General features: G+C 39.5%; 1 protein-coding gene across 18 annotated transcripts in view; it reads right to left on the bottom strand.

The window, feature by feature from the left end:
* The window catches only part of LOC105464817 (latent transforming growth factor beta binding protein 1), a 445,139-nt gene that overhangs the window by 188,942 nt on the left and 231,005 nt on the right, over nt 1–25,192 (bottom strand). For all 18 annotated transcript variants that reach the window (XM_024787691.2, XM_024787692.2, XM_011712889.3 and 15 more), the window contains 2 exons: nt 22,655–22,879; nt 21,190–21,464 (listed from right to left, as the gene is read on the bottom strand). In XM_024787691.2, coding sequence (XP_024643459.2) covers nt 21,190–21,464; nt 22,655–22,879 — 500 coding nt within the window. The remainder of the gene's footprint in view (nt 1–21,189; nt 21,465–22,654; nt 22,880–25,192) is intronic.

Here is a 25,192-nt window from a genome sequence, read left to right as displayed (position 1 = left end):
AGAAGAAGTCAAATTGTCCCTGTTTGCAGATGACATGATTGTATATTTAGAAAACTCCATCATCTCAGCCCAAAATCTCCTTAAGCTGATAAGGAACTTCAGCAAAGTCTCAGGATACAAAATCAATGTGCAAAAATCACAAGCATTCTTATACACCAGTAACACACAAACAGAGAGCCAAATCATGAATGAACTTCCATTCACAATTGCTTCAAAGAGAATAAAATATCTAGGAATCCAACTTACAAGGGATGTAAAGGACCTCTTCAAGGAAAACAACAAACTATTGCTCAGTGAAATAAAAGAGGACACAAACAAATGGAAGAACATTCCATGCTCATGGATAGGAAGAATCAATATTGTGAAAATCGCCATACTACCCCAGCTATAGATTCAATGCCATCCCCATTAAGCTACCAATGAGTTTCTTCACAGAATTGGAAAAAACTGCTTTAAAGTTCATACGGAACCAAAAAAGAGCCGACATTGCCAAGACAATCCTAAGTCAAAAGAACAAAGCTGGAGGCATCACGCTACCTGACTTCAAACTGCACTACAAGGCTACAGAAACCAAAACAGCATGGTACTGGTACCAAAACAGAGATATAGACCAATGGAACAGAACAGAGCCCTCAGAAATAATACCACACATCTATAGCCATCTGATCTTTGACAAATCTGACAAAAACAAGAAATGGGGAAAGGATTCCCTATTTAATAAATGGTGCTGGGAAAATTGGCTAGCCACAGGTAGAAAGCTGAAACTGGGTCCTTACCTTACTCCTTATATGAAAATTAATTCAAGATGGATTAGAGACTTAAATGTTAGACCTAAAACCAGAAAAACCCTAGAAGAAAACCAAGGTAATACCATTCAGGATATAGGCATGGGCAAGGACTTCATGTCTAAAACACCAAAAGCAACGGCAACAAAAGCCAAAATTGACAAATGGGATCTAATTAAATTAAAGAGCTTCTGCACAGCAAAAGAAACTACCATCAGAGTGAACAGGCAACCTACAGAATGGGAGAAAATTTTTGCAATCTACTCATCTGACAAAGGGCTAATATCCAGAACCTACAAAGAACTCAAACAAATTTACGAGAAAAAAACAACCCCATCAAAAAGTGGGCAAAGGATATGAATAGACATTTCTCAAAAGAAGACATGCATACAGCCAACAGGCACATGAAAAAGTGCTCATCATCACTGGCCATCAGAGAAATGCAAATCAAAACCACAACGAGATACCATCTCACACCAGTTAGAATGGCAATCATTAAAAAGTCAAGAAACAACAAGTGCTGGAGAGGATGTGGAGAAATAGGAACATTTTTACACTGTTGGTGGGATTGTAAACTGGTTCAACCACTGTGGAAAACAGTATGGCGATTCCTCAAGGATCTAGAACTAGAAATACCATATGTCCCAGCCATCCCATTACTGGGTATATACCCAAAGGATTATAAATCATGCTGCTATAAAGACACACGCACATGTATGTTTATTGCGGCACTATTCACAATAGCAAAGACTTGGAATCAACCCAAATGTCTATCAGTGACAGAATGGATTAAGAAAATGTGGCACATATACACCATGGAATACTACGCAGTCATAAAAAAGGATGAGTTCATGTCCTTTGTAGGGACATGGATGCAGCTGGAAACCATCATTCTCAGCAAACTATCGCAAGAACAGAAAACCAAACACCACATGTTCTCACTCATAGGTGGGAATTGAACAATGAGATCACTTGGACTCTGGAAGGGGAACATCACACACTGGGGCCTATTATGGGGAGTGGGGAGGGGGGAGGGATGGCATTGGGAGTTATACCTGATGTAAATGACGAGTTGATGGGTGCAGCACACCAACATGGCACAAGTATACATATGTAACAAAGCTGCACGTTGTGCACATGCACCCTAGAACTTAAAGTATAATAAAAAAATTAAAAATTAAAAAATAAAATAAAATAAAAATTTGAAGAAAAGATGATACATATATAAAAATGTTTTGAATAATATATTTCACAGTGGTTACTTGATGGGTAGCTGTTAGGAGAAGGGTTTTAATTTTCACTATATATTATTCTATATTTAAAACATTATTTTGTGAATACACTTACCTTTGAATAAAATAAAGAAAAATAAATTAGAGAAAAAATATATATATTTTAAGTTCGAGTAAAGAAATCTTTCAGGGCCAAAGGGGCAAATAAAACTCAAAATGTTGAAGTGATACAGGTTTCAAAAAATACTCGTAGAGATTGCACCGAGGGAAAACATGAAATAAAACAGAAGTCTGATTCGTTGTAACTCTTGCAAGAGTAAGTAGTACTGTGTTTAGGCAAGAACTGAAACAAGGAAGTGACTCAATGGCTCTACTGGGGAGAGAGATTCCAAAGAGATGGAATGGCTCTAGCTAAGCATAAGACCAACCACCAGCTGGGAGAAGAGCCAGTGGCAACAGAGGAGGGTTAAGACAGGGGAAGGCACGTCAATACGAAGGAACAAAGAGTGGGTGTGCAGAGTCAGAGAAGATGTGGAGCTAAACCATGGAGGGTTTTCCAAATTTGAGATTAGATGTATAGTTCGATATAAAAATCAACCAGGAAACAGGGGAAAAGAAGCATCATAGTTCCTCTCCTCAAAGCAAAAAAGTCTGTATTGCTTCCAATTAAATAATTAGCATCTTTGAAACAATGGTAAGTACAGAAAGACTGATGAGAACGAAGAGGAGGAAAAGGAGAAAGACAGAAGTGTTTTCATAAAGGTAAAGTGTTCTATATCTAGTACTTCCCCTGAAATGTAAAAAAGAATTACCAAGATAAAGTATATCATTCACAGGGAGGAAAAGGAAGAAATTATATTGCAGATAAACATGATCAGTAATAATGAGAGGACAAAAATTTGAAATTAGATGATTAGAGGCCCACTGACTGTACTTCTTCTCAAACAAACAGCAGAAAGGAGTTACGTTCAGTATGAATAATCTCTTACCTCAACAAATGCTGTCCAGCCACAGTAAAAAGATTTCTGAACACAAAGCAAACTCCCAGATATCTACTTGCCTTGCAGCATTAGCACATTATGAACAGGAAGCGGACTTCTCTGCACAGCCACATTCCCCTTGAACTCAGTGAAAAGCAGTGTAAGGATGACCCATAACTGGGTAAATGGCAAGAGGGCAGTTTTTGAAAACAGAAAAACATTCACATCCTCACTTTACCAATTACCACCTCCATGACTAGAGGCAAAACTCTCAACGTCTCTCTGCCTATTTCATCCTCTATAAAATGGAACTCGAGACATCCATTTTTCGTGGAGCTCTTGAGTGGACTGAGACAACACATGTGAAACGGACTCTATATGAGACAGCCATATGGCCAAACCCCACTGGGCTCTCGATCAGTATTAGATCTCTTCCCCCAGGCTCCTCCTTTAAAAACCTGGGCTTATTTAACAAAAGAGCAATTCATCTAGTAGTTATTCAATATACAATGTCCCAGATTCAGCGTACAGACAAGAGATGTACAAAATAAACATGGAAGTTAGATATAGAAATAAAACAAAAAGATATTCTTAAGATCTTACTAAAAATATTTAGGTTTTCTCAAAAGCGCTCTGGCTAGTAAAGAAATACTCAGTGAATTAATGCTGTGGAGAGCATGTCATTAAATGGATTTCATTTTAATTCTGCTCAAGAAGTACAACATGGTATCACTGAATTCCAATAATTCAACTTGTAAATATTGATGTTCAAGCGGCAGATGATTTCGCTTTGGGGACATCATGATCCTACTTGTCATGGTGCCATGTTTTGGTGCCAGAGAACCAAGACCATGAAGCAACAGCAGTGGAGCTCACTGTGCTCCTTCCCCTCAAGGATCCATGGCCCAATCACAAAATACCACACAGCATGCGACTCTCTAACTAAGTCAGGTCCCAGAGAATATAGCTGTCCTTTCAGGATGAGATAGCAATGGTTTCTTGTGAATCCTCCATCCCTAGAAGAAATGGCCTAAGAGCCAGCGTGCAATAGTAGAAAGACTGGCCGGGCACGGTGGTTCACACCTGTAATCCCAGCGCTTTGGGAGGCCAAGGTAGGTGGGTCACTTGAGGTCAAGAGTTCGAAACCAGCCTGGCCAATGTGGTTAAACCCAGTCTTCACTAAAAACACACAAAAAATAGCCAAGCTTGGTGGCAGGTGCCTGTAATCCCAGCTACTTGGGAGGCTGAGGCAGGAGAATTACTTGAGCCTGGGAGGCAGAGCCTGCAGTGAGCCAGGATCGCACCACTGCACTCCAGCCTGGGAGACAGAGCAAGACTAGACACTAAAAAGCTTCAGTTTTACTCCCCACCTCCCACAAACTCAACTGCAAACTGATTTACCTCTCTGGATGTGAGCGGCATCACCCATAAAATTGTAAGGACAGACTTATGAAAGCTCCAGGGCAGGGCTGAAGGCAGCCAAGGAGCTATGGTGGCAAGGTTGCCTGTGGCAGGGCAATCCTATGAAAGTCAGTGTTCCTCAGGTGCCCCCTGCCTGCCAGGTTGATACATTAGATTCCATGCTGCCACAGCTGCCTGGTTGTATCCTCATACCCTGACCTGGGTCACCTAATCAAGGATAACCGTAAGAACAGGCTGCCTTTTCCTTACCCTACCTCACGCCAGCCCTTTCCTACTAACCTGTATACACAAAGGGCAGCTCTAACCTTCCTGAAAACAGTTACGGCTCTTAAATGGCTCGATTCTAGATTATATTGGGTAGCTATAATTATCAATAATTATCAATAGGCAAGATCTCAGAAATGATTCCAGATGGTCATGGAAATGCAGATCTTGGGTGTACTGGGCTGTGACCATTATAAAGTCACATTATAATCCATCAACCCACACTGCACAGGTATGTCCCATAAATTATTCCACCCATGCAGGTGCCATCCTCACCTACATCCACATTCGGAAGCACATTACTCTAACATTCTGGCACAAAGCCTTGGGGTATTCTAGTAAACAAAAGCTACACCATCAATACTATGAATCTGGGTGAGGAATGTTAATCCTATTTTTTTTTTTTTTTTTTGAAATCTTGAACTTCTTTTCATAAGAATCAGAATGAAGTCCCCTACAGGAAAAGTACTGACTGTATGTAACAGGTTGGAATAATCCAAACTTCGTCTTTCCTCTTCTTCGCTCCTGTTAAACTGTCTTTTCACTATGATATAAACACATCTCCACTCCGGAAAAGTGACTCCTGACAATGTTCTGAGCAAAATGGTGTTCTTCTAGCCCCTGAATCAACTATGGCTCCAAATTAAACTAGAAAGCCTCATGAACACTCTTTAGTATGCCAGCACTAGATCATTAAATACGCTTATTTCTATGCATCGAAAAGTAAAAAGTTCTAAATCTCTAACCCCTATCGCTAATGCAACTAGAGCAACATATTTGATCAACTTGTTCTAAGGGTCGCTGTCACAAAGAGCAGTGTACGATGCAGAACTGGCTGGGTAACAGGCATTGTCTCATAAGAAGAGGAAAATGCATAAATACTTCCAGATTTTCTAAGAGAACTTGTAAAAAAAATTTGCTTTGGCTTGAGCAGAACATTCTTTATAGGCAAGGATTTTTTCTTTCTTTTTTTTTTAAGTCCACTTAGCTTTCTTTTATTAGAGTAATTAAAACAATGTTAGGCATTTGGGGGATCTGATACAACTATAATCCTCTGATATTTCAGGCTATTGATTTTACAAAGTATCTACTGTGACTAGAGCATTAACTGCTGGAAATGTATCCACATCGATTTCTGACAGTGTATTTGTTTAAAACCTGCTGAAGCCAAACCATGGGCTTCAAGGAATTCCAGACAACTACTTCAGTTTATGAAACGGTATTTTTAAAGTTACACTAAGGCAAAAATGGTTTTTAAAGTAACATATGAAGGGAAAAAAGAAAAATCTCTTAAGCATGAAACTTATGATTCTACTTGACATCTTTTCTAAAGAAAAGATAAAATCTGAGCTGCCTATTTTATCCGCCTCTACAATGATTTGAACATTTCAACAGTCAAGTCTTCTTCCAGGCTGTGATATGTGTGTTTTGCTCTTAAGTTGCAAAAAGAAAATTTAAGTACAGTATTGTCATGATTCTATTCTGACACCATAATTCCTGTTAGCCTTTCCTTGGGGCGAAACAACACAAATCACATCATAAACCCTAGTACTAGATGGGGAGTAGATCAGATTTATTTTAACTTTGATTACCAGGAAAGTGTCTAAAAAGAAAGACTCATGTTGAGAGAGAAAATAAAGACGTGCATACAGGCATGATTATTACGACATAGCAACCTGAATACCCCCAAAAATCATGACCATAAATGCCTATCTTCTCCAATCTTCTTTCTTTCTTTCTTTCTTTCTTTCTTTTCTTTTTTCTTTTTTTTTTTTTTTTTTGAGACGGAGTCTCGCTCTGTCGCCCAGGCTGGAGTGCAGTGGCGCGATCTCGGCTCGCTGCAAGCTCCACCTCTCAAGTTCATGCCATTCTCCTGCCTCAGCCTCCTGAGTACCTGGGACTACAGGTGCTCACCACCACACCCGGCTAATTTTTTGTATTTTTAGTAGAGACGGGGTTTCACCATGTTAGCCAGGATGGTCTCGATCTCCTGACTGCCTTGGCCTCCCAAAGTGCTGGGATTACAGGCGTGAGCCACCACGCCTGGCCTCCAGCGCTTATTTCTGCAACCATATTGAGATAAATCTTCTATATTAAGCTTTATGTCTATATAGAGATAATGAAAGGAACCAAAACCATTTTAGGCCTCATAGCACTATGTGAAATTATAATGCATGCCTCATTTGGTTAAGCTTTCCGTCTTTTCTGTGTCTCTTCCAAGTACACAGAACTCAAAACTAATAATTACCTGTGGTTTGGTTGCAAGTCATGTAGAAAAACTGAAAGCCACAAATAACACTAACAGGTTCATTTAGATCCCTGGGTGCAGGGAACCATGTCTGTCTTGCCCACTGCCCTGACTCTTCTGGCAGAAACATCCATTGTTCCCCAAAGAGCCACTTGTTTCCCTACATTTCCCAGCTCCAAAACTATCTGTTGGATTGCCATAACAAAATACCATAGACTGGGTGGTTTAAATCATAGATTTTTTTTTTTTTTAATTTCCTCACGGTTTTGGAGGCTGGAAACCCAAGATTATGGTACCAACATGGTGGATTTTTGGTGAGGCCCCTCCTCCTAGCTCGCGGGTGGCTGCCATCTGGCTGTGTGCTCACATGAACTCTTCTTTGTGCAAGTGTGTGGGGAAAGCAACAGAGAGGTCAAGCTCACCGGTCCTATCACATCAGGGCCCTGCCCTTATGATCTCACTTAACCTTAGTTATCTCCTTTTAGGCTCTGTCTCCAAATACAGTCACATTGGGGTTTGGGGCTTCGACATAGGAATTTGGGGATGGGAGGCATAATTCCATCCATAGCACTAACAGGTATGGCCATGGGACTCATTCTGAACAGGGGGCAATGGGAAAGATAATGAGTGTGGTCCTTCGCAGAACCTCTTGTTCCCTGCTGTAGGAATTAAGGAAGCCATATATTCTGGATAACATGGCAGTAACATGATGGAACCACTATCAACCCAAGTCCCTGAAATATACAGAGCAGAGTCCTCTGCTCACCTATAAGATGTCTAATGCACACAAAACGTAAACTTTGTTATGCTAATGTGTTACTGCAGCACAACCTAGACTAACCTATTTACCCACAATTCATCTGTGCCTAGTTCTGAGATCAATTCATAAGTGATCCTGGCCTTATAAAAAGTGCACGCTGGTGAGAAAGAGAAACAAGGTACAAAAGCAACAACTTTAAAATATTTAAATTCAAAACTGATTAGATTCTAAATGCAGTAAAGATATAAGGAACAGAGAGAAGTGTGGGTTGAAGAAGCACTAAAAAGCTTTTCAGAGAAACTGATACTAGAGAGGAGTCTTTCAAGTCAGTAGGATTTGAGAGACGAGTGTAGTTATTCATTCACTCTATTTGACATTGATCTGTCCATATGGCCTGTGCATATGTCAGCACCGGTGGTGTCTAAGATTACAGAAAAGAACAAAGATGTAGAAATCATCACAGAGCGTTGGAGGGATCAAAGACACCTTGATAGTCTCCTTAGCCAACCCAGTTACTTGAAAAATGAAGAAACTGAGAGTCTAAGATATGATGAGTTTGCTAAAATGAAGAGACAGCTATCATCTTGGAAATACCAACACTCTATGAGTGTCATAATAGTCCCAATCTATGAGCCTCAAATTTCACATAAATAAATGGGAGATATAATCATCTGCTTTTCCTGTCTCACCTGATTGTTTTGAAGGTCAGATCAGCTATTCGTTTTATAAAAATGTATTGTCTTACAAATAGGCTTGCCCCATGGCCAGGTGTGGTGGCACACACCTGTACTCTTAGTTACTTGGGAGACTGAGGCAGGAGGATCACTTGAGCCCGAGAGTTTGAAGTTGCAGCATGCTATGATCCTGCCACTGCACTCCAGCTTGGGCACCAGAGTGAGACCTTATCTCTTAAAAAAAGAAAAAGGAAAAGAAAAAAAAAAGAGGCTTACCTCGAAGTCACAGAATATTAAGACCATATTCTTTAACAACTCCGTTACAGCTTGCACATTCTACACCAGTCTTCTGCAAAGTGGTCATCTTGGAGGCATTGCTCTCTTTGTTTAAAATATTTAGAAATATTCAAAATATTTTGAATTTTAGAATTTTCTTCAAGGCTAGAAACATACTTTAAATATTCAATGGTCGCAAGTCTTGTTCAGACGTGTCCAAGCTCTTTGCACAATGGCAGTGTCACTAGAGTAAATGTACAGTCTCATAAAGTGACCTTGTTGAAATAGAACATTCAATTCTATATATGAATTATTTTATTTAAAAAAGGAGACAGAAGAGGAGAAAAAAATGGAAAGATGAGAAAGGAAAAAACAGTACTATCATTGTCTTAGAGAAGGTTCAGGAAAGAGCTTTGTCCTCTTCAATATACGGCAAAAAAAAAAAAAAAAATTGTTGCTTTTCTGCTACAACTTTATGGGGCAGATTTTAGCGGACTGATTTTTTAGTAAACCAGTTGATTCCCTTCATTTTAGCAAATCTCAATTTTGAGGGATAGCACAGAGCCACATCAGACCATCAGAGCCTAGAAATACCAGCCATAAATCCTGAAACCATCTCTTATAATGTACAGAGCCAAAATCAACCATCAATTCAAGCCATCATCTCTTAAAACTATTTCCAACATGCTCAGAACTGTCATCTTCAAACACAGTGACCATAAAATCTTACCACTTTGCCAATATCAGAAGTAGCTCAGCATGCTTCTACTCTGAGCCGCTCCATAATTATTATTTTCAGTGCTTAATCCTATGTAGAAACAGGAGTCTAATTATTAATAGGTATATTATTTTAGTGAGCCCTAGAGGTATAAAATATGGTAATTTGATATTCCATGTCATGATAAAGGCATTTTTATTGCCCATAAAATGAAAAAATATAAAAGTCTTTGAGAGGAGGAGCTTAGGGAGAACCAATGAAGAAACACAGATTTGCTTCTCTTAAACAGGTCAGGCATTTTCATTGCCAATAAAATGAAAAGAAAAAGTCTGAGAGGAGGGGCTTAGGGAGAACCAATGAAGAAACACAGGCTTGCTTCTCTTAAACAGGTCAGGGCAGGTGGACACTTAAAGCTGACAGCCTCTTTGGTTCCCAGAAGACATCTGCCTGGGTAAAGACTGGATACTGGGCTGCACGAAGGGTAATGTCTGGGTCACAACCCATTCTCTGAAGTTCTAAGAATCTATATTTTGATTATCCTAATGTCCCAGCCCTACATTCTCAATCCAAGTAAAACGAGCAGTTCTCCTCTCCACTGGCAGGAGCCCAGTTCTCTCTCACATGCAGACATGTTCTCTCTCACATGCGGTGTTTTTCCTCTTTGGATCTTACCCCTGTCTTTACTGATCTTTCTTGACTCCAGGCTAGAGGGCCCCTGCATGAAAGTCAATCTGGCAGAGGTTCCTGGAACAAGACCAGCAAACACTTAAGAGTTCCAGCACCTATCACTGAGATGTGTAGGACACCTTCGGTGATACCTTCAGCTGTTGACGCAGGTAAGGTTTGGCACGGATGGCTACAGAGAGCAGCCATTTTAGAGGCACAAGAGACAACCAGATTCACTAACACTCAATTAAATATTTCTTAGATCATGCCAAAGGAGTACTTGAGTGGGACACTGAAGAAAAGCCCAGATGGCATAGGAAGTGCCTGGTGTTAATGACTTATTCCACCTCAAGAAAGCCAAACTTCAGTAAATGCAATCAGCACACACTCCAACTGAGCTCTCTGCTCAGCAAAAAGACAGATGTCTAGTAGCCTCAGCCTCACCTTCCCCAGCCACTGCCCAGCAGCTCCGCCAAAAGAAGGCAGGCCACTGCACTGGTCCAAGATCACCTGGGCGGGCCCTATCCATAAGGGCGTGTGGCCTCAGGCAATGGGGAGGAAGAAAGAGCCACAATTCACCTCTGCCCTCTGCTGACCCAGCCTGGCTCAGCTCCCCTTCCACACAAGGGAGATTGCATAAGTAAGATGCTTTATAACCATTTTTTTTCTTTAGACTTCTAATATATTTACATAGTTTATGGACTCAGTTTAGAGAATAACCAGTGTGAAAAGTGTTACAATAATTCTGGCATTACTCTGTCATGATCAAACTAGGTGTTTTTTTGTTTTTTTGTTTTTAATCATAGATTTAGGCTTCATCCCAGTAATATTCGGGTTGTCAGGACAGAAGAGATACTGTGGAAATTCAAGAGCGGGTTTCTGAGCAGAACTCAATGTCTCAGCTCCCCTAAATGAACACCATTTCTCACCTCTGAGAAAAGATTTCCAAAGTGCCTATCTCATCTGCATCTACCCAACCATCTAACCATCTTTTTTCTCCCATGTGGAGCTGGCAGGCATCACATCTATTTCCCCAGCTTCTTATTGGCTTTTGTCCAGTGGAAACCAAGAAATACTTTTCTTTATTCAAAGTCCTGTGACAAAAGAATTGAAACTCTTAAAAAAAAAAAAAAAGTAATTTCAGCCATGCAATTAGGATACTTTCCACCTCAATGAGCTCATATTTTCCTGTTAATTTCTCCATTAAGCTTATTTTTTTAAGTTTTTTAAAACAAAAGCTAAGTATATCCATTTGGCCCTTTAGAATGGGGTGTGTGTGTGTGTGTATGTGTGTGTTCCAGTGCTAAGCTTTAGAGCTTAGGATGTTACTGAACGCATCTGCCAAAAGAGACCTATCTTCAATTAAATAATCTTTTTCTCCAATGGCCCATTCTGTTTCCATTTTTCCTGTCCAAAGAGAACTGCTGGAACAACTTCTGGCATCTCTAATAGAATCCCAAACAGTTCTTGTGTCACTTTAACCCAATTTTGCCCTAGGGCTTATTATTTATATGACCAATAATTAAAGGAAATAAAAAAAGAGTTTTTCCAATGATATCAGGATTCCACATCAACTACCAGTCCTTTCCTTTCTTCCTAATCCACATAAAGTTTATTTTCTTCTGTAGAATATGTATTAAAGACCTTCATCTTAAAGTTTGTCTCTTACGGCTTTTAAAATCTTTTCTGAGAGTTTTATAGTTGCAAACTATAAAAGTGGGTTCATGTGTTATCTGATCATCTTTATCTGTGTTAGAGTGCTGTACTTAAAACATATTCTGTATATATTAATTAACTCAGGTATTTATATGTGAAATTTTCTGCTCTTTCGGCATTTTGAAATAGGAAATCTTGAAGCACCTGAATTTTCTGTCTCCCCTTATAATGCCTCTGTCTGATTACGTGGCAGGTTCCTGGGTTCAACAAAGAGCACAGGCTTGTGCAGCCAGGCAATGGGCAGGTTCAGCGTGGAAGCTGGACCCCGAACTCTACATTGCTATTCTTTTTTTTTTTTTTTTTTTTTTTTTTTTTGAGACGGGGTCTTGCTCTGTCCCCCAGGCTGGAGTGCAGTGGCCGGATCTCAGCTCACTGCAAGCTCCGCCTCCCGGGTTCACGCCATTCTCCTGCCTCAGCCTCCTGAGTAGCTGGGACTACAGGCGCCCGCCACCGCACCCGGCTAATTTTTTGTATTTTTTTAGTAGAGACGGGGTTTCACTGTGGTCTCGATCTCCTGACCTTGTGATCCGCCCGCCTCGGCCTCCCAAAGTGCTGGGATTACAGGCTTGAGCCACCGCGCCCGGCCCTCTACATTGCTATTCTAAATGCTTCCCATACAAGGCCTTTTCATACCATCTGGCATAACTAGGTCATTAAACGTTTGTTTCCAGCAATTGGGCAATCAATAAAACATGTTTGAGGCAATCAAAAAGTCAGATGCAAAATAAGCTTTGAATTTAGGTCACTGTTAAGAGAACCAATTTAAAAACAAAGGACACCCTTATGCAATTGATTTTTATGTAAAAAAGATAAATATATTTAATGTTGCTATGATGCAAAGATAGATTGGAGGGGTATTTTCTGAAACTTGGCCTCTCCTCAGAGATGATAACTACCATGGAAATGTTCGGGTTTTAAGCCTGTGAAAACATGAGATTACCCTGAAGTGGCTGGTAATTGTAACCACTGGAGTTGTAATTCTAACAGTCAGTGAGCAAACTCTTGCAAATGTTTTCAAATATATGTAGACTACCACAATTTACTCCAGGTAGCACAGAAACCTAACTCTGCCAAAATTAGGACCTGCCAACTACTTCATACTTGATTTATATTCAAGAAAACCATTCCTGTCTGTCACCCTATATAGTTCTATTAGACTAATTTCTGTTCTTTGAATATAGGAGATTTAGTGATGCCTATAGAGACTGCCTGTATAGACAGCCTGATTCACATAAAAATCAATGATTTATCTGATTGTTAAACATTATTTTTAGAACTCTGAAATACTAAATGTAACTTTTTACAAAAACAAAACAATAGAAATGGTTTTTTCCCTATAGGTTGGCATTCTCCGTCAAGGTGGGAAAACACTACAGAAACTTTTAACTCCATTATTCCTGCTCTTTTCTCATTATAATGCAATCCAAAGAAATGTCCTCTGTGGTCATGAATTTAACTATCATCAGCAAATCTATTCACTGATCACTAAATTTTCTCCATTAATTCTCTATCATTCCATCTCTAAAACAGCCTGGACTTCCTGACTGATAATTAAGAGTACACCCTTCCTAATATTAATCAAGGATGAGGCTGCTTGAAACAAAGATGTTAGTGCTCATCTTCTCACAATCCTCCCTGCCCTAAGGGTCAGGTAATCAATTCTAGTGAGCATTTATTTAGCTGATTTGTGAAGCAAGAAAATTCAGAATAGTCCCTTTCTTCATGATCTTTGTCTTTACAACAGCCTGTAAACGCAATCCTGTTGCTTGATTCTTCACAAAATCCCCTATAGTCATCTCCTTTATTTTCAACTTGACTTCTTAGATTGGCCCTTGGTCATTTCACAAGGTCAATTTTTCTTCCTTGGCCTCAGGTCACCTCACACCCACCCAACACCTCTGTTAAACAGTTAGAAACTTTAAGTTTGTTTCTAAAAAGTCTCTAAATGTATTACAGTGAAAGCTTTTAAATTCAGCTTTAAAGTATACTATTCTATTTCTAAGTCTAGGAAATTTTAACATTTTCCCCCTTCTTTCTAAAAAATTTTCAAACACACTGAGATAGTCAAAGGATAACACAATGAACACCTATCTGCAAATGAACCACTCAAGAATCAAGTTTGTGCTACTTGTGTGTAAAATACATCTGAAACCACGGGCAATACCTCAGATATGTTGCGGGTTCAGTTCCTGACCACTGCAATGAAGTGACTACCACAATGAAGTCAGTCACATGAATTTGTTGGTTTCCCAGTGCAAATAAAAGTCATGTTTTCACTATACTGTCATCTATTAAGTTTGCAGTTGCGCTATGCCTTAAAGTACATACCTTAATTTTAAAACACTTTATTGCTTTAAAAATGCTAATAATCATCTGAGGCTTCTGCGAGTCATAACCTTCTTGCCAGTGGAGAGTCTTGCCTTGATGTTGATGACTGTCAACCAATCAGGATGGGGGTTCCTGAGGGTTGCGGTGGCTGTGGCAATTTCTTAAAATAGACAACAATGAAGTCTGCAGCTTTGCCTGACTCTTCCTTTTACTAAATATTTCTCTGTAGCAAGTGATACTGTTTGATAGCATTTGACCCATGCTAGAACTTTCAAAATGAGTCAGTCCTCTTAAACCCCGCTAATGCTTTATCAATTAAATTTATAGCGCATTCTAAATCCATTGTTGCCATTTCACAATGTTCACAGCATCTACACCAGGAGTCGATTTCATCTCACAAAACCACTTTCTTTGCTCATTCATAAGCAGCAGCTCCTCATCCATTCAAGTTTGAACATGAGATTGCAGCAGTTTGGTCATATCTTCGGGATCCACTTCTAACTTGAGTTCTCTTGCTATTTCCACCACATCTGTAGTGACTTCCTCCACTGAAATCCTGTATCCCTCAAAGTCATTCATAAGGGTTGGCTTTGACTTTTTCCAGTATCTAATTTAATTAAATATCTTTATTGCTGATATTTTGACCTCCTCATATGTATCATGAATGTTCCTAATGGCATCTAGAATGGCAAACCCTTTCCAGAAACCTTTTTATTTATTTTGCCCCAATCCACCAGAGGAATCATGATATATGGCAGTGATAGCCTTAAAAAATATATTTCTTAAATAATAAGACTTAAAAGTCAAAATGACTCCTTGATCTATGGGCTTCAGAATGGGTGTTGTGATTGCAGGCATGAAAACAACATTCATCTTTTTGTACATCTCCATCGGAGCTCTTGAGTGACCAGGTACACTGTCAATGAGCAGTAATATTTTGAAAGGAATCTTTTTTTCCGAGCAGCAGGTCTCAACAGTGGTCTTAAAATCTTTAGTAAACCATGTTGCAAACACATGTGCTGTCATCCAGGCTTTGCTGTTCCCTTTATACAGCACAGGCAGAGTAGATTTAGCATAGTTCTTAAGGGCCCTAGAATTTTCAGAACAGCCTATGAGCATTGGCTGCAACTTAAAGTCACCAGCTGCATTAGCCCCTAACAAGAGAGCCAGCCTGTCCTCTGAAGCCAAGCAATGACTTTCTCTCTAGTTATGAAAGTCCCAGATGGCATCTTCTTCCAGTATAAGGCTGCCTAGTACAGCCACCTTTATCAATGACCTTCTGGACAATTTGCTGCAGCTTCTGCATCAGCACTTGCTGCTTCACCTTGTACTTTTGTGGTATGCAGATAGCTTCTTTCTTTAAACCTCATGAACCAACCATTACTAGCTTCAGATTCTTCTTCCGCAACTTCCTCACCTCTCCAAGTCTTCAGAGAATTGAAGAGAGTTAGGACCTAGCTCTGGATTAAGCTTCGGCTGAAGGGAATGTTGGTGGTTCTAGACCTCTCTCAAACATTCTCCGTATTAGCAACAAGGCTGTTTTACTTTCTTATCATTCATGTACTCTCTGGAGTAGCACTTTTAATTTCCTTCAAGAACTTTTCCTTTGAATTCACAACTTGGCTAACTGAGGCAAAGGCCTAGCTTTTGGCTTATTTTGGCTTTCAACATGCCCTCCTCACTAAGGTTAATCATTTTTAGCCTCTGATTTAAAACCAGAGATGTGGCCGGGCTTGGGGGCTCAGGCCTGTAGTCCCAGCACTTTAGGAGGCCGAGGAGGGTGTATCACGAGGTCAGGAGATCAAGACCATCCTGGCTAACATGGTGAAACTCCATCCCTACTAAAAATACAAAAATTAGCCAGGCGTGGTGGCGGGCACCTGTTTTCCTAGCTACTCAGGAGGCTGAGGCAGGAGAATGGCATGAACCCGGGAGGCAGAGCTTGCAGTGAGCCGAGATCATGTCACTGCACTCCAGCCTGGGCGACAGAGCAAGATTCTGTCTCAATAAATAAATAAATAAATAAAGTGAGAGATGTGTGACTCTTCCACTTAAACACTTAAAGGCCATTGTAGTATTATTAATTAGCCTAATTTCAATATTGTTGTGTTTCAGCCAATAGGGATGACTGAAGAGAGGGCAAGAGATGGGGGAATGGCCAGTTGGTAGAGCAGTCAGAGAATACACATTATCAATTAAGTTTGCCATCTTATATGGGTGTGCTTTGTGATGCCCCGAAACAATTACAATAGTAACAAAAATCACTTATCACACATATCTGCGTAACAGATATAACAATGAAAAGGTCTTGAAATATTGCAAAAATTACCAACATGTGACAGAGACACAAAGTGAGAACCTGCTGTCAGAAAAACTTGCTTGCCAATAAGCAGGGTTGCCACAACCTTCATTCAATTTGTAAAAGACACAAAGAGCTAAGTGAGGTGCAATAAAACAAAGTGTGCCTGTAAATTATGAACATCATGGAATTTCGCCCCTAAAACTTTCAGCATTCATCTATTAAGAATAAGGACATTTTCCTGCTGGGTGCAGTGGCTCACGCCTGTAATTCTAGCACTTTGGGAGGCTGAGGCATGTGGATCACCTGAAGTCAGGAGTTCAAGACCAGCCTGGGCAACATAGTGAAACCCCGTCTCTACTAAAAATACAAAAATTAGCTGGGTGTGGTGGTGCATGCCTGCAACTTCAGCTACTCAGGAGGCTGAGGCAGGAGAATCCCTTGAACCAGGGAGGCGGAGGTTGCAGTGAGCTGAGATCACACCACTGCATTCCAGTTTGGGCCACAGAGTGAGACTCTATCTCAAAAAAAACAAACGAAAAAGAATAAAGACATTTTCCTACATAATTGCAATACTATTATCACACACAAGAAAACTAATAATGCCAAAATATCATCTAACGACATTTCCCATGGTTTGAATGTGTCCCCCACAGTTCATATGTTAGAAACTTAATCCCCTGAAAGCGACAGTGTTAGGAGTATGGGACCTAATAAGAGGGTCTTCCCTCATGAATGCATTAATGGCATTATCTTGGGAGTGGGTTAGTTATCACCAGAGTGGGCTTGTTACGAAAGCAAGTTCAGCCCCGTTTTGCTCTCTCATGTTCTCTTGTCCTTCTGCTATGGGATGACTTAGTAAGGAGGCCCTGGTCACATGCTGGCACCTTGATATTGAACTTCACAGCCTCTAAAACAGTGAGAAATAAATGTCTTTTCTTTATAGATTACCCAGTCTGTGGCATTCTGTTACAGCAACACAAAACGGACTAACACAGAGCTCACGTCCAAATTTCCCCAACTATTCCCAAAATCTCTTAGATCTGGCTTTTTTTTTTTTTAATCAAGATTTAATTAAGGTGAATATATTATACTTATTTTTTGTGTCTCTGTAGTCTCTTCCTACAAACATCATCTCACTTTCTTTTACACTGTTTTTTTTTTTTTAAAGAAACCAGGCAATAATGCCCTATATTGTAAATGTCTGATTGTTTTTTCTGTCTGAGTGTGATGTTTTTAACTTGTTTCTTTACCGTTCATATTCCCTATAAACTTGGGGTTAAGTCTAAGGGTTTGATTAGATTCAGGTTAGATATATTTGGCAAGAATGCTTCATAGGTAATTCTGCAAACTCTATACTGACAGCAGGAGGCACATAGGTCAGACTGCCCCACTATTAATGATGCTGAGTTGACCACTTGGTCAAAGGGGCTTCCTAACACGCTGACCTTGCCAGCAAGTCATTTATACTGCACTATGCCTCAGATTTAAGAGGCTTAATATTTGCGCAAGAGCCTGCCAAGAATCCTAAGCTATTTTACTTCTCTGATCTCTTCTGACAGCTCTTCCTTGCCCATTTCTTGTACTGTTCTCTTTCCTCTGTTTAATTACTCTCCCTTTCTGCTCTATGAGCTTGGTTTCCTCATCAATCATCCATTTTCCTCCACCATCCAAACAGTTCTGAAATTCTACTCTACAAAGCTTTCCTGAATTTAAATACATTGATCACAGTTCATCTTGAGTTTTCAATCCCACATTTACTACCTAATTATTAGAATGTGCCACAGAAACAAGGGCTATCTCTGTCAAATTTATTTTGTATATGACCTCTCATAGCAATATATACACATAGATGTTTATTGGTAACTGTTGCATTAAAAGTCTCAATGGTTGACATTTGCAACTAATAAGAGGGCTCCACTGAGCAAACAATAGTGAGCATTTATCCAGGGTTTTGTTTTTGTTTTTGATTTTCTGCCATTTAAAATCTACCTATAACTCCTGATTATAGCTACGTTTGCAAACCAACCACAGCAAGAAAGCACAAATGTTTTCAAACTCCTTTGTAGGATTGTAGGATACACCTAAACACTATTGATTATTTGTCAGTAATGTATTTTTTAAATGCCTGGTTCACCCTAATTGCACAAATTAATTGGGCAGCCTTTGGCATCCAGCAACATTCCTCATGAACAGGAAGACCAATAAATATATACTGAGAATGCTTTCCAAAAAATAGGTCTTATTTTGAAGCTGTGTATGAGTGAATACACATGCAAAATGAATTAAGAATTGAGATCACTGTCTGGATCTTTTAGACCAAAAGTCAGAGATGTATGCAGATAAGACAAAAGTATCCCGCTGAGTTTTAATTATTTGGGTAATTCCATCAATTAGCCAATTCATTTCAATTGTATACTCTAGGCTTACAAGTCAATAGTATCTTTTCATCTTTTCTTGTCAGCAATCACCTAATATTGTACAAGAATAACAAGTTTGTTATGCCTCATTTTCTTGCTTTTTATCATCTGTGTTCCAACTTGGAAACGGGGAGGAAGGTACTGGGCACACAATTTTAAAAAGATCTGCTTTTTCCTTTCTCCCTGACCAACCTAAGCTGGAATGCAAATGGCACCAAATTTGTCCTCCCTCTCCAAGAGCAGTTCAGTGCAAAGCTGTGAAGTGTATAAAGTTTATCTTCAGCCCCACTGTCTTTGTCAAAACCCACCCTCAGCATAAACATTGTCTTTACTTTTAAGCTACATTTAAATTGATGGTGTTCCTTCTCCCAAAAGCATCTGCAAAACTGGGGAATGAAAAGCCACGTTAGGTCCCCTGTAGTCGCATTTCAGGTGTCCACAGGCCAATGAGGGCTGTGTTTGTGGGATCGATGCTGTCCCTGTCTTACTGAAAGCACATGATATAAAAACAGTCATAGTAGATGGTTGCTTAAGTTTGACTCTATCTTGATAAATATTCTCTAAGCTAATATTTGCATAGTTCTATAATATTTGCAAAGCAGGGCTCACAATTATCTTGATTAATCTTAACAAAGTCTCATGAGCCCCACGTCTTATCTCTACTTTGCAGATAAGGAAGCTGCTTCCCTCCTGCCGAGTGCTGGGCTCACAGCTCTAATCAAGGTCTCACAACTCCACAAGGATGCTCTTTCCATTCCCACACGCTGCCTTCCATTCAGGTCTACAATCTTCCCTCCTTCTCCTAGAAGAAAGGTGACAATCCTACCACTGATTTAGTACCTAAAAGTGTTTCCCAGGTGTCTAAAGCAGTGATAATTAGTTCTATTACCCCCAAGTATTTCACATGCATATATACACACACATGATATATTTTTAATATTCAAGACATAGCAGAGGAATAATAATAAATGTATCTCATCTAGTCTTCTCATGAGGGGTTTAAACCATAACCAAAAGACAGGAGGGAAACCACAGAATGGAGCCTCCATCATTATCACATAATAAAGTGCAGGAACCAATACTTTTAGGTTATCTTCACCATGCACATTCAATGATGAGTTTTAAAGAAAATTTTGCCTTTCTCTCACTTTATGATATAAATATAGGCCTAAAGTTATACTTCAAGCAACTCCTGCATTATACCTTGCAATTTGTGATTTTTTTTTTCCTTCTTTTGAGACTGAGTCTTGCTCTTGTCATCCAGGCTAGAGTGCAGTGGTGTGATCTCAACTCACTACAACCTCCACCTCCCATGCTCAAGCGATTCTCCTGCCTCAGCCTCCCAAGTAGCTGGGATTACAGGTGCCTGTCACCACACCTGGCTAATTTTTGCATTTTTAGTATAGATGGGGTTTCATCATGTTGGCCAGGCTGGTCTTAAACTCCTGACCTCAGGTGATCCACCCGCCTCAGCCTCCCAAAATGCTAGGATTACAGGCATAAGCCACCGCACCTGGCCTGAATTTTTATAAGAAAATAAAAGATAACATGAAATATTACTTCCTGTCAAAGATGACATGAATTATTATTGCACAATGAATTCAAAACTCATGAACAAAACTATTGCAAAAGGCAAAAATATTTTCAAGCATCTTTGCGGAATATATATTCTATACCATATCTCATGCCTGACACATGTTTTATACACAGATCATCCTAACTGAAAAAATAGAAACAGGTAATCATGGACTTCCAGAAACATCTTTGGAAGCCAGGCACAGTAGCTCATGCCTGTAATCCCAGCACTGTGGGAGGACGAGGTGGGTAGACCACTTGAGGTCAGGAGTTCAAGACCAGCCTGGCCAACACGGTGAAACCCCGTTTCTACTAAAAATAAAAACATTAGCCGAGAGTGGTGGCATGTGCCTGTAATCCCAGCTACTTGAGAGGCTGAGGCAGGAGAATCACTTGAAGCTGGGAGGTGGAGGTTGTAGTGAGCCAAGATTGTGCCATTGCACTCCAGCCTGTGCAACAGAGTGAGACTCCAACTCAATCAATCAATCAATAAACAAATGAATAAATGTATTCTGTACATCAGGGACTGGTAAGTTTTTTCTGTAAAAAGACACACGGTAAATATTTTACGTTCTGCAGACCATGTGTTCTCACTGGAACTATTTAATTCTGCAGTCATAGCATGAAAATGGGCATAGACAATATGTAAATGAATGAGTGTGGCTATGAGTGTGGCAATAAAACTTTATTTACAAAAATATGGCCATGAGTCATAGTTTGTTAAAGCCTTTTTTATAAAAACCATTTTTATCAAGTCTGGCTTTCTTGTTAAAATGATACCATATCTGTAACACATTACTAAAGCAGGCTTGGTGATGATGCTTACCTGTGACCCAATGGTTTCCTGGAAGCACCGGCCAAGCTGTGTCTTAGCAGCCACAGGGTAGACGTGAGGAATGACCTGCTGGTGGGAGTATGTGGAATGTATGGTCTGGGTCTTCTGGACAGGAAGCCCTTGGTAAGAGACTTGGGATTGGCCTGGTTGAGCTTCTTTTGTCTTCTGGCCTGTTGGGCCATCAATTCTTGAAACCTGATGTATCTGGACGGAGGCCTCAGGCGGATGTTTCACATGGATATTGACTATGTTAGGAGGAAATTTCACTAAAACAGATTGAGAGGAAAACTTGTTAGTCCTGAATAACTAACAGGCAAACCAAAAGTTTTAAAACATGAAAGTAAATTTTATAAACACACATGCACACATATTTATATAATGTGCAGCACTTTGCTGCATAGCCATCAAAATTCTTAAGGGCACATGCAAAATAAAAATTAAGCCTGAATTTATATTTTTTAAAATTTGAAATTATAGAGAGAAATTAAAACTTTTAACAGTAACATATTCATGAGACTAAAATATTCTTTTCCAAAGTCATAAAGCTGTGAAATGCATCCTGCTTGTTCTAAGCAGATAAATTTTATCAAATGTTCATCAGAAAGATCAAGCATTTGATTAGTTTTGAATTTCTCATGCAATTTCTATCATAAAAATTTTAGGATTTACATTTTTCTATTAAAAGAAAAAACCCAATTTTACAAGGCACAATTCTCTTACCCTTAAACAATAGAGTACCTGTTATTTTTGTGCTTCTTGTAACATACACACACACAAAATACCAAAGTGCATTATTTTTTATCTATAACAAGCTACGTTCTACAGCTTTCAAACAAAAAGCTCATCTCCTGATGCAAGGATTCATGTTTTAAAGAATTAGAGCCAGTAAACTCCTATGACCCCCTTTTCAAAAGTGTGCATTTATAAAAATGCCAGGATTAAAAGGATGAATTCGTCATAGAATTTTTGAGCTCCAAGTGACCTAGTTTACTTTCCTCTACAAATGAACAAATTGAAGTCCAGTGAGGTTAAATGATCGTTTACAACTGAAACCAAGCATTCTTTAATTACAAAGTTCACCAGCAGGTACTGTGCGATCCACTAGCTTATTAATGCTGTAAGGGCCAGAACACTGTCTTGTTCATCTTCCCGTTTCCCAGGCCTTGTCAGAACAGTGCCATGCACATTTATTAGCTCTTGGTGGTAAGAGTCACTAGAGAAAAATGGGCTCCTTTTTATTTTCTTTTTTCCTAGATACCAATTCTCTATGGCCTAGAAAGAACTGCAGCTACATATCTGGGCCCACATTCTGTCTCTACTGCCATTTCTCAGGCCACAAATCATGTATTCCTTTCTGTTTCAATACCACCCCCGGCCATCTGCAGATCCTTGACTTCTATGTGGGTTTGGCAGGTTAACAGAGGTCTGGCAAATGGGCAGAAAGAAAAAAGCTTACCTTTGACTCCTTGCTGACTAGTCACGGTCAGAGGCAAGGTATGCGTAGAATGGATGACATGCGTCCCCAATGCCTTGCCTGGCTGCTGGGAATGCTGATAAAGTTTAGGCACGCTGGCACCGTGGACTGGGATCTGACAAAGCTTTCCTGTGAAATTTGGAGGGCACTGACATTTGTCCCTTGAACTGCACTGGCCACCATTCATACATGGTAGATGGCAAATGACTGAAAGGGAAAAGAGAAAAAGTGGAGAGTCTGTTAGTCTCTCAGAGGCTAAGGAATGATCAACCAACAAAACGTGCAAAACACACAGCCCATTATAGGCATCAGAGTCCCACGAACTTTAGAAAAGGTAAACAGAGGAGTAAACTCACTATGCCAAAAGTAGTCTCTGTTACTCACTACTTTTTTCTTTCCATCTTAAGTCATTTAACTCTTTAATAGCTTGTAATTATTCTCCCTCCAACAATGTAAAGAAAAGTTCATAGGAAAAGATTAGTATATACAGTAGCCACTCAGGATTATTGTCTATCACCATGCCATTTTAAGTACCATTTGCAATCCATAATTATTTCATTAACTGACTCCCTACATGATAAACTCCTCAAGAACAAGTGGTATGTATGGCCTGGTAGTGTATATGGCCTGGTAACCTTAATATCCTTGACACCTAGAAAAATGTCTGGCATACAATGGACATTAAATAAATATTTGCTCACCTCATTCTCCAGGATGTGATTATAACGCATTGCAAGCCTGTATCAAAACATCTTGTGTACCCCATAAATATATATACCTACTGTGTACCCACAAAAAATTAAAAATTACATATATTTGCTCAAAGAATAAACAAAGAAACAAATGACAGTAATAAAAATAATATTTGTTGAAATTTTTCTCTATTTAAGACACTAAATGCTACCCAGAACAAATAAGTAGAATAGTTTGAATCATACTTTACAGGAATTTGCAATCTTGTGTAACAAGATCTCAGTGAAGCCCAAAATTAGTCTGGAATTAACTTATTTAGAATACTGAAAGATAACAGGACAGACTGGGCAAATAATTTTAAGAGGAGTTATAACTCTGGCTATTTTAGCTTATGGTCAACCTCTTTATCACTAATGAATTCTTCCTGTCAGCCTTTAAACATCACAGATTTCCAGTAGCTTAGACAATATTATAATAAAAGCCCCTCAGCTCCATTTCATTCCAGCTTCCACCCTCTTTAAATCCTCTCCTCCGTAACTAAACTTTCCACCATAATTGTCTGTTGACTTCTCAATGTGCTACAATCTATCTTGGGCCAGTTTATGTTTTCCCTGCCCCTCCTCTACACAAAAGCTATTCTTACTAGGGTCATGAACAGTTTCCACGTTTCTAAACCCAATGGATGGATTTCAGTCTTCCCTTGGTTTCCAGGACACCTCACTCACCTATTTTGCTCCTTCTTCCCGCCTATTCCATCTTAACATTCTTTGCAGACTCTGTTCTCTTTACTTGTTCTTTATATACTGATGTGTGTTAAGGTTTGGTTTTGAAGTCTTCTTTACTGACTCTACACACTCTTTCTCTATGATTTCATTCTATCATATACTGACGTCACCCAAATTTTTATTTCCTGGTCAAAGCTTTCTTCCAAGCTTCAAACTGTCTACAACTATATGTCACCATGCACGTATTTCATAGGCACCTCAAATTCACAATGTCCACAATTGAACTCATTGTCTTCCCTCCAATACCTCCATCCACCAAGTGATCCTTAAGAAAAACCTGGGTGCTGCTCCCTCATTTTATCTACTCAAACATCTGATCCTGGAAGTCCTCCCTCCTGGACATTCACCAAAGATGTCAACTTTTTGCCCATTACAGGGATCCTCTGCAACCTCATCACTTAGGAATCTTACCTCATTCTCCACAATACAGCTACATGGAACTTAATTCAGTTCCTCAGTGTGCTCTCACCCTTCCAGATCTTTATCCACACTGAGTCCTCTGCCTGGAACATTCTTTCCATCTGGCCCCCGTCAACTACCTGATTCCTATGTATCTTTCAGACTCTGCCTGAACCTCACTTCTAGAAGCATTCCCATTGCCCCTCATCTAGGCTTGACACTTATCTTCTTGCTTCCATGAATCTGATTCACTATCCATCATTCCATGCATCTTACAGCATTACAATCAACTGACTACTTCTCTGTATGCCTCACTCAACCAGAGCTCTGTGAGGTCGGGAAGTTACCTTGTTATGTTTTACTGCTAGCACATAGCCCAATGTCTAGAAGAAATGCTAAAAAAAAAACAACAAAAAAAAAACCCAGAAAATACTGAATGAGGGCAGGGATAGATTTATACCTATCACTCTGTCAAATGCCATTCTTGGTGGTATAGAAGATTCAGTCCCTGCCCATCTAGGACTTAAAATCTAAATGGAGAAAATAAATAGCACATAAATAAAAATACAGATCAGCAAATAAGCGGTAACTGGAAAGTATGAAATATAAATCCTTTGGAACTGCAGAGAGGAGAAAAGACATT

Source organism: Macaca nemestrina, chromosome 13 (assembly GCF_043159975.1).
Source record: "Macaca nemestrina isolate mMacNem1 chromosome 13, mMacNem.hap1, whole genome shotgun sequence".
Classification (NCBI taxonomy): domain Eukaryota; kingdom Metazoa; phylum Chordata; class Mammalia; order Primates; family Cercopithecidae; genus Macaca; species Macaca nemestrina.
This window is presented reverse-complemented; position numbering and strand designations above follow the sequence as displayed.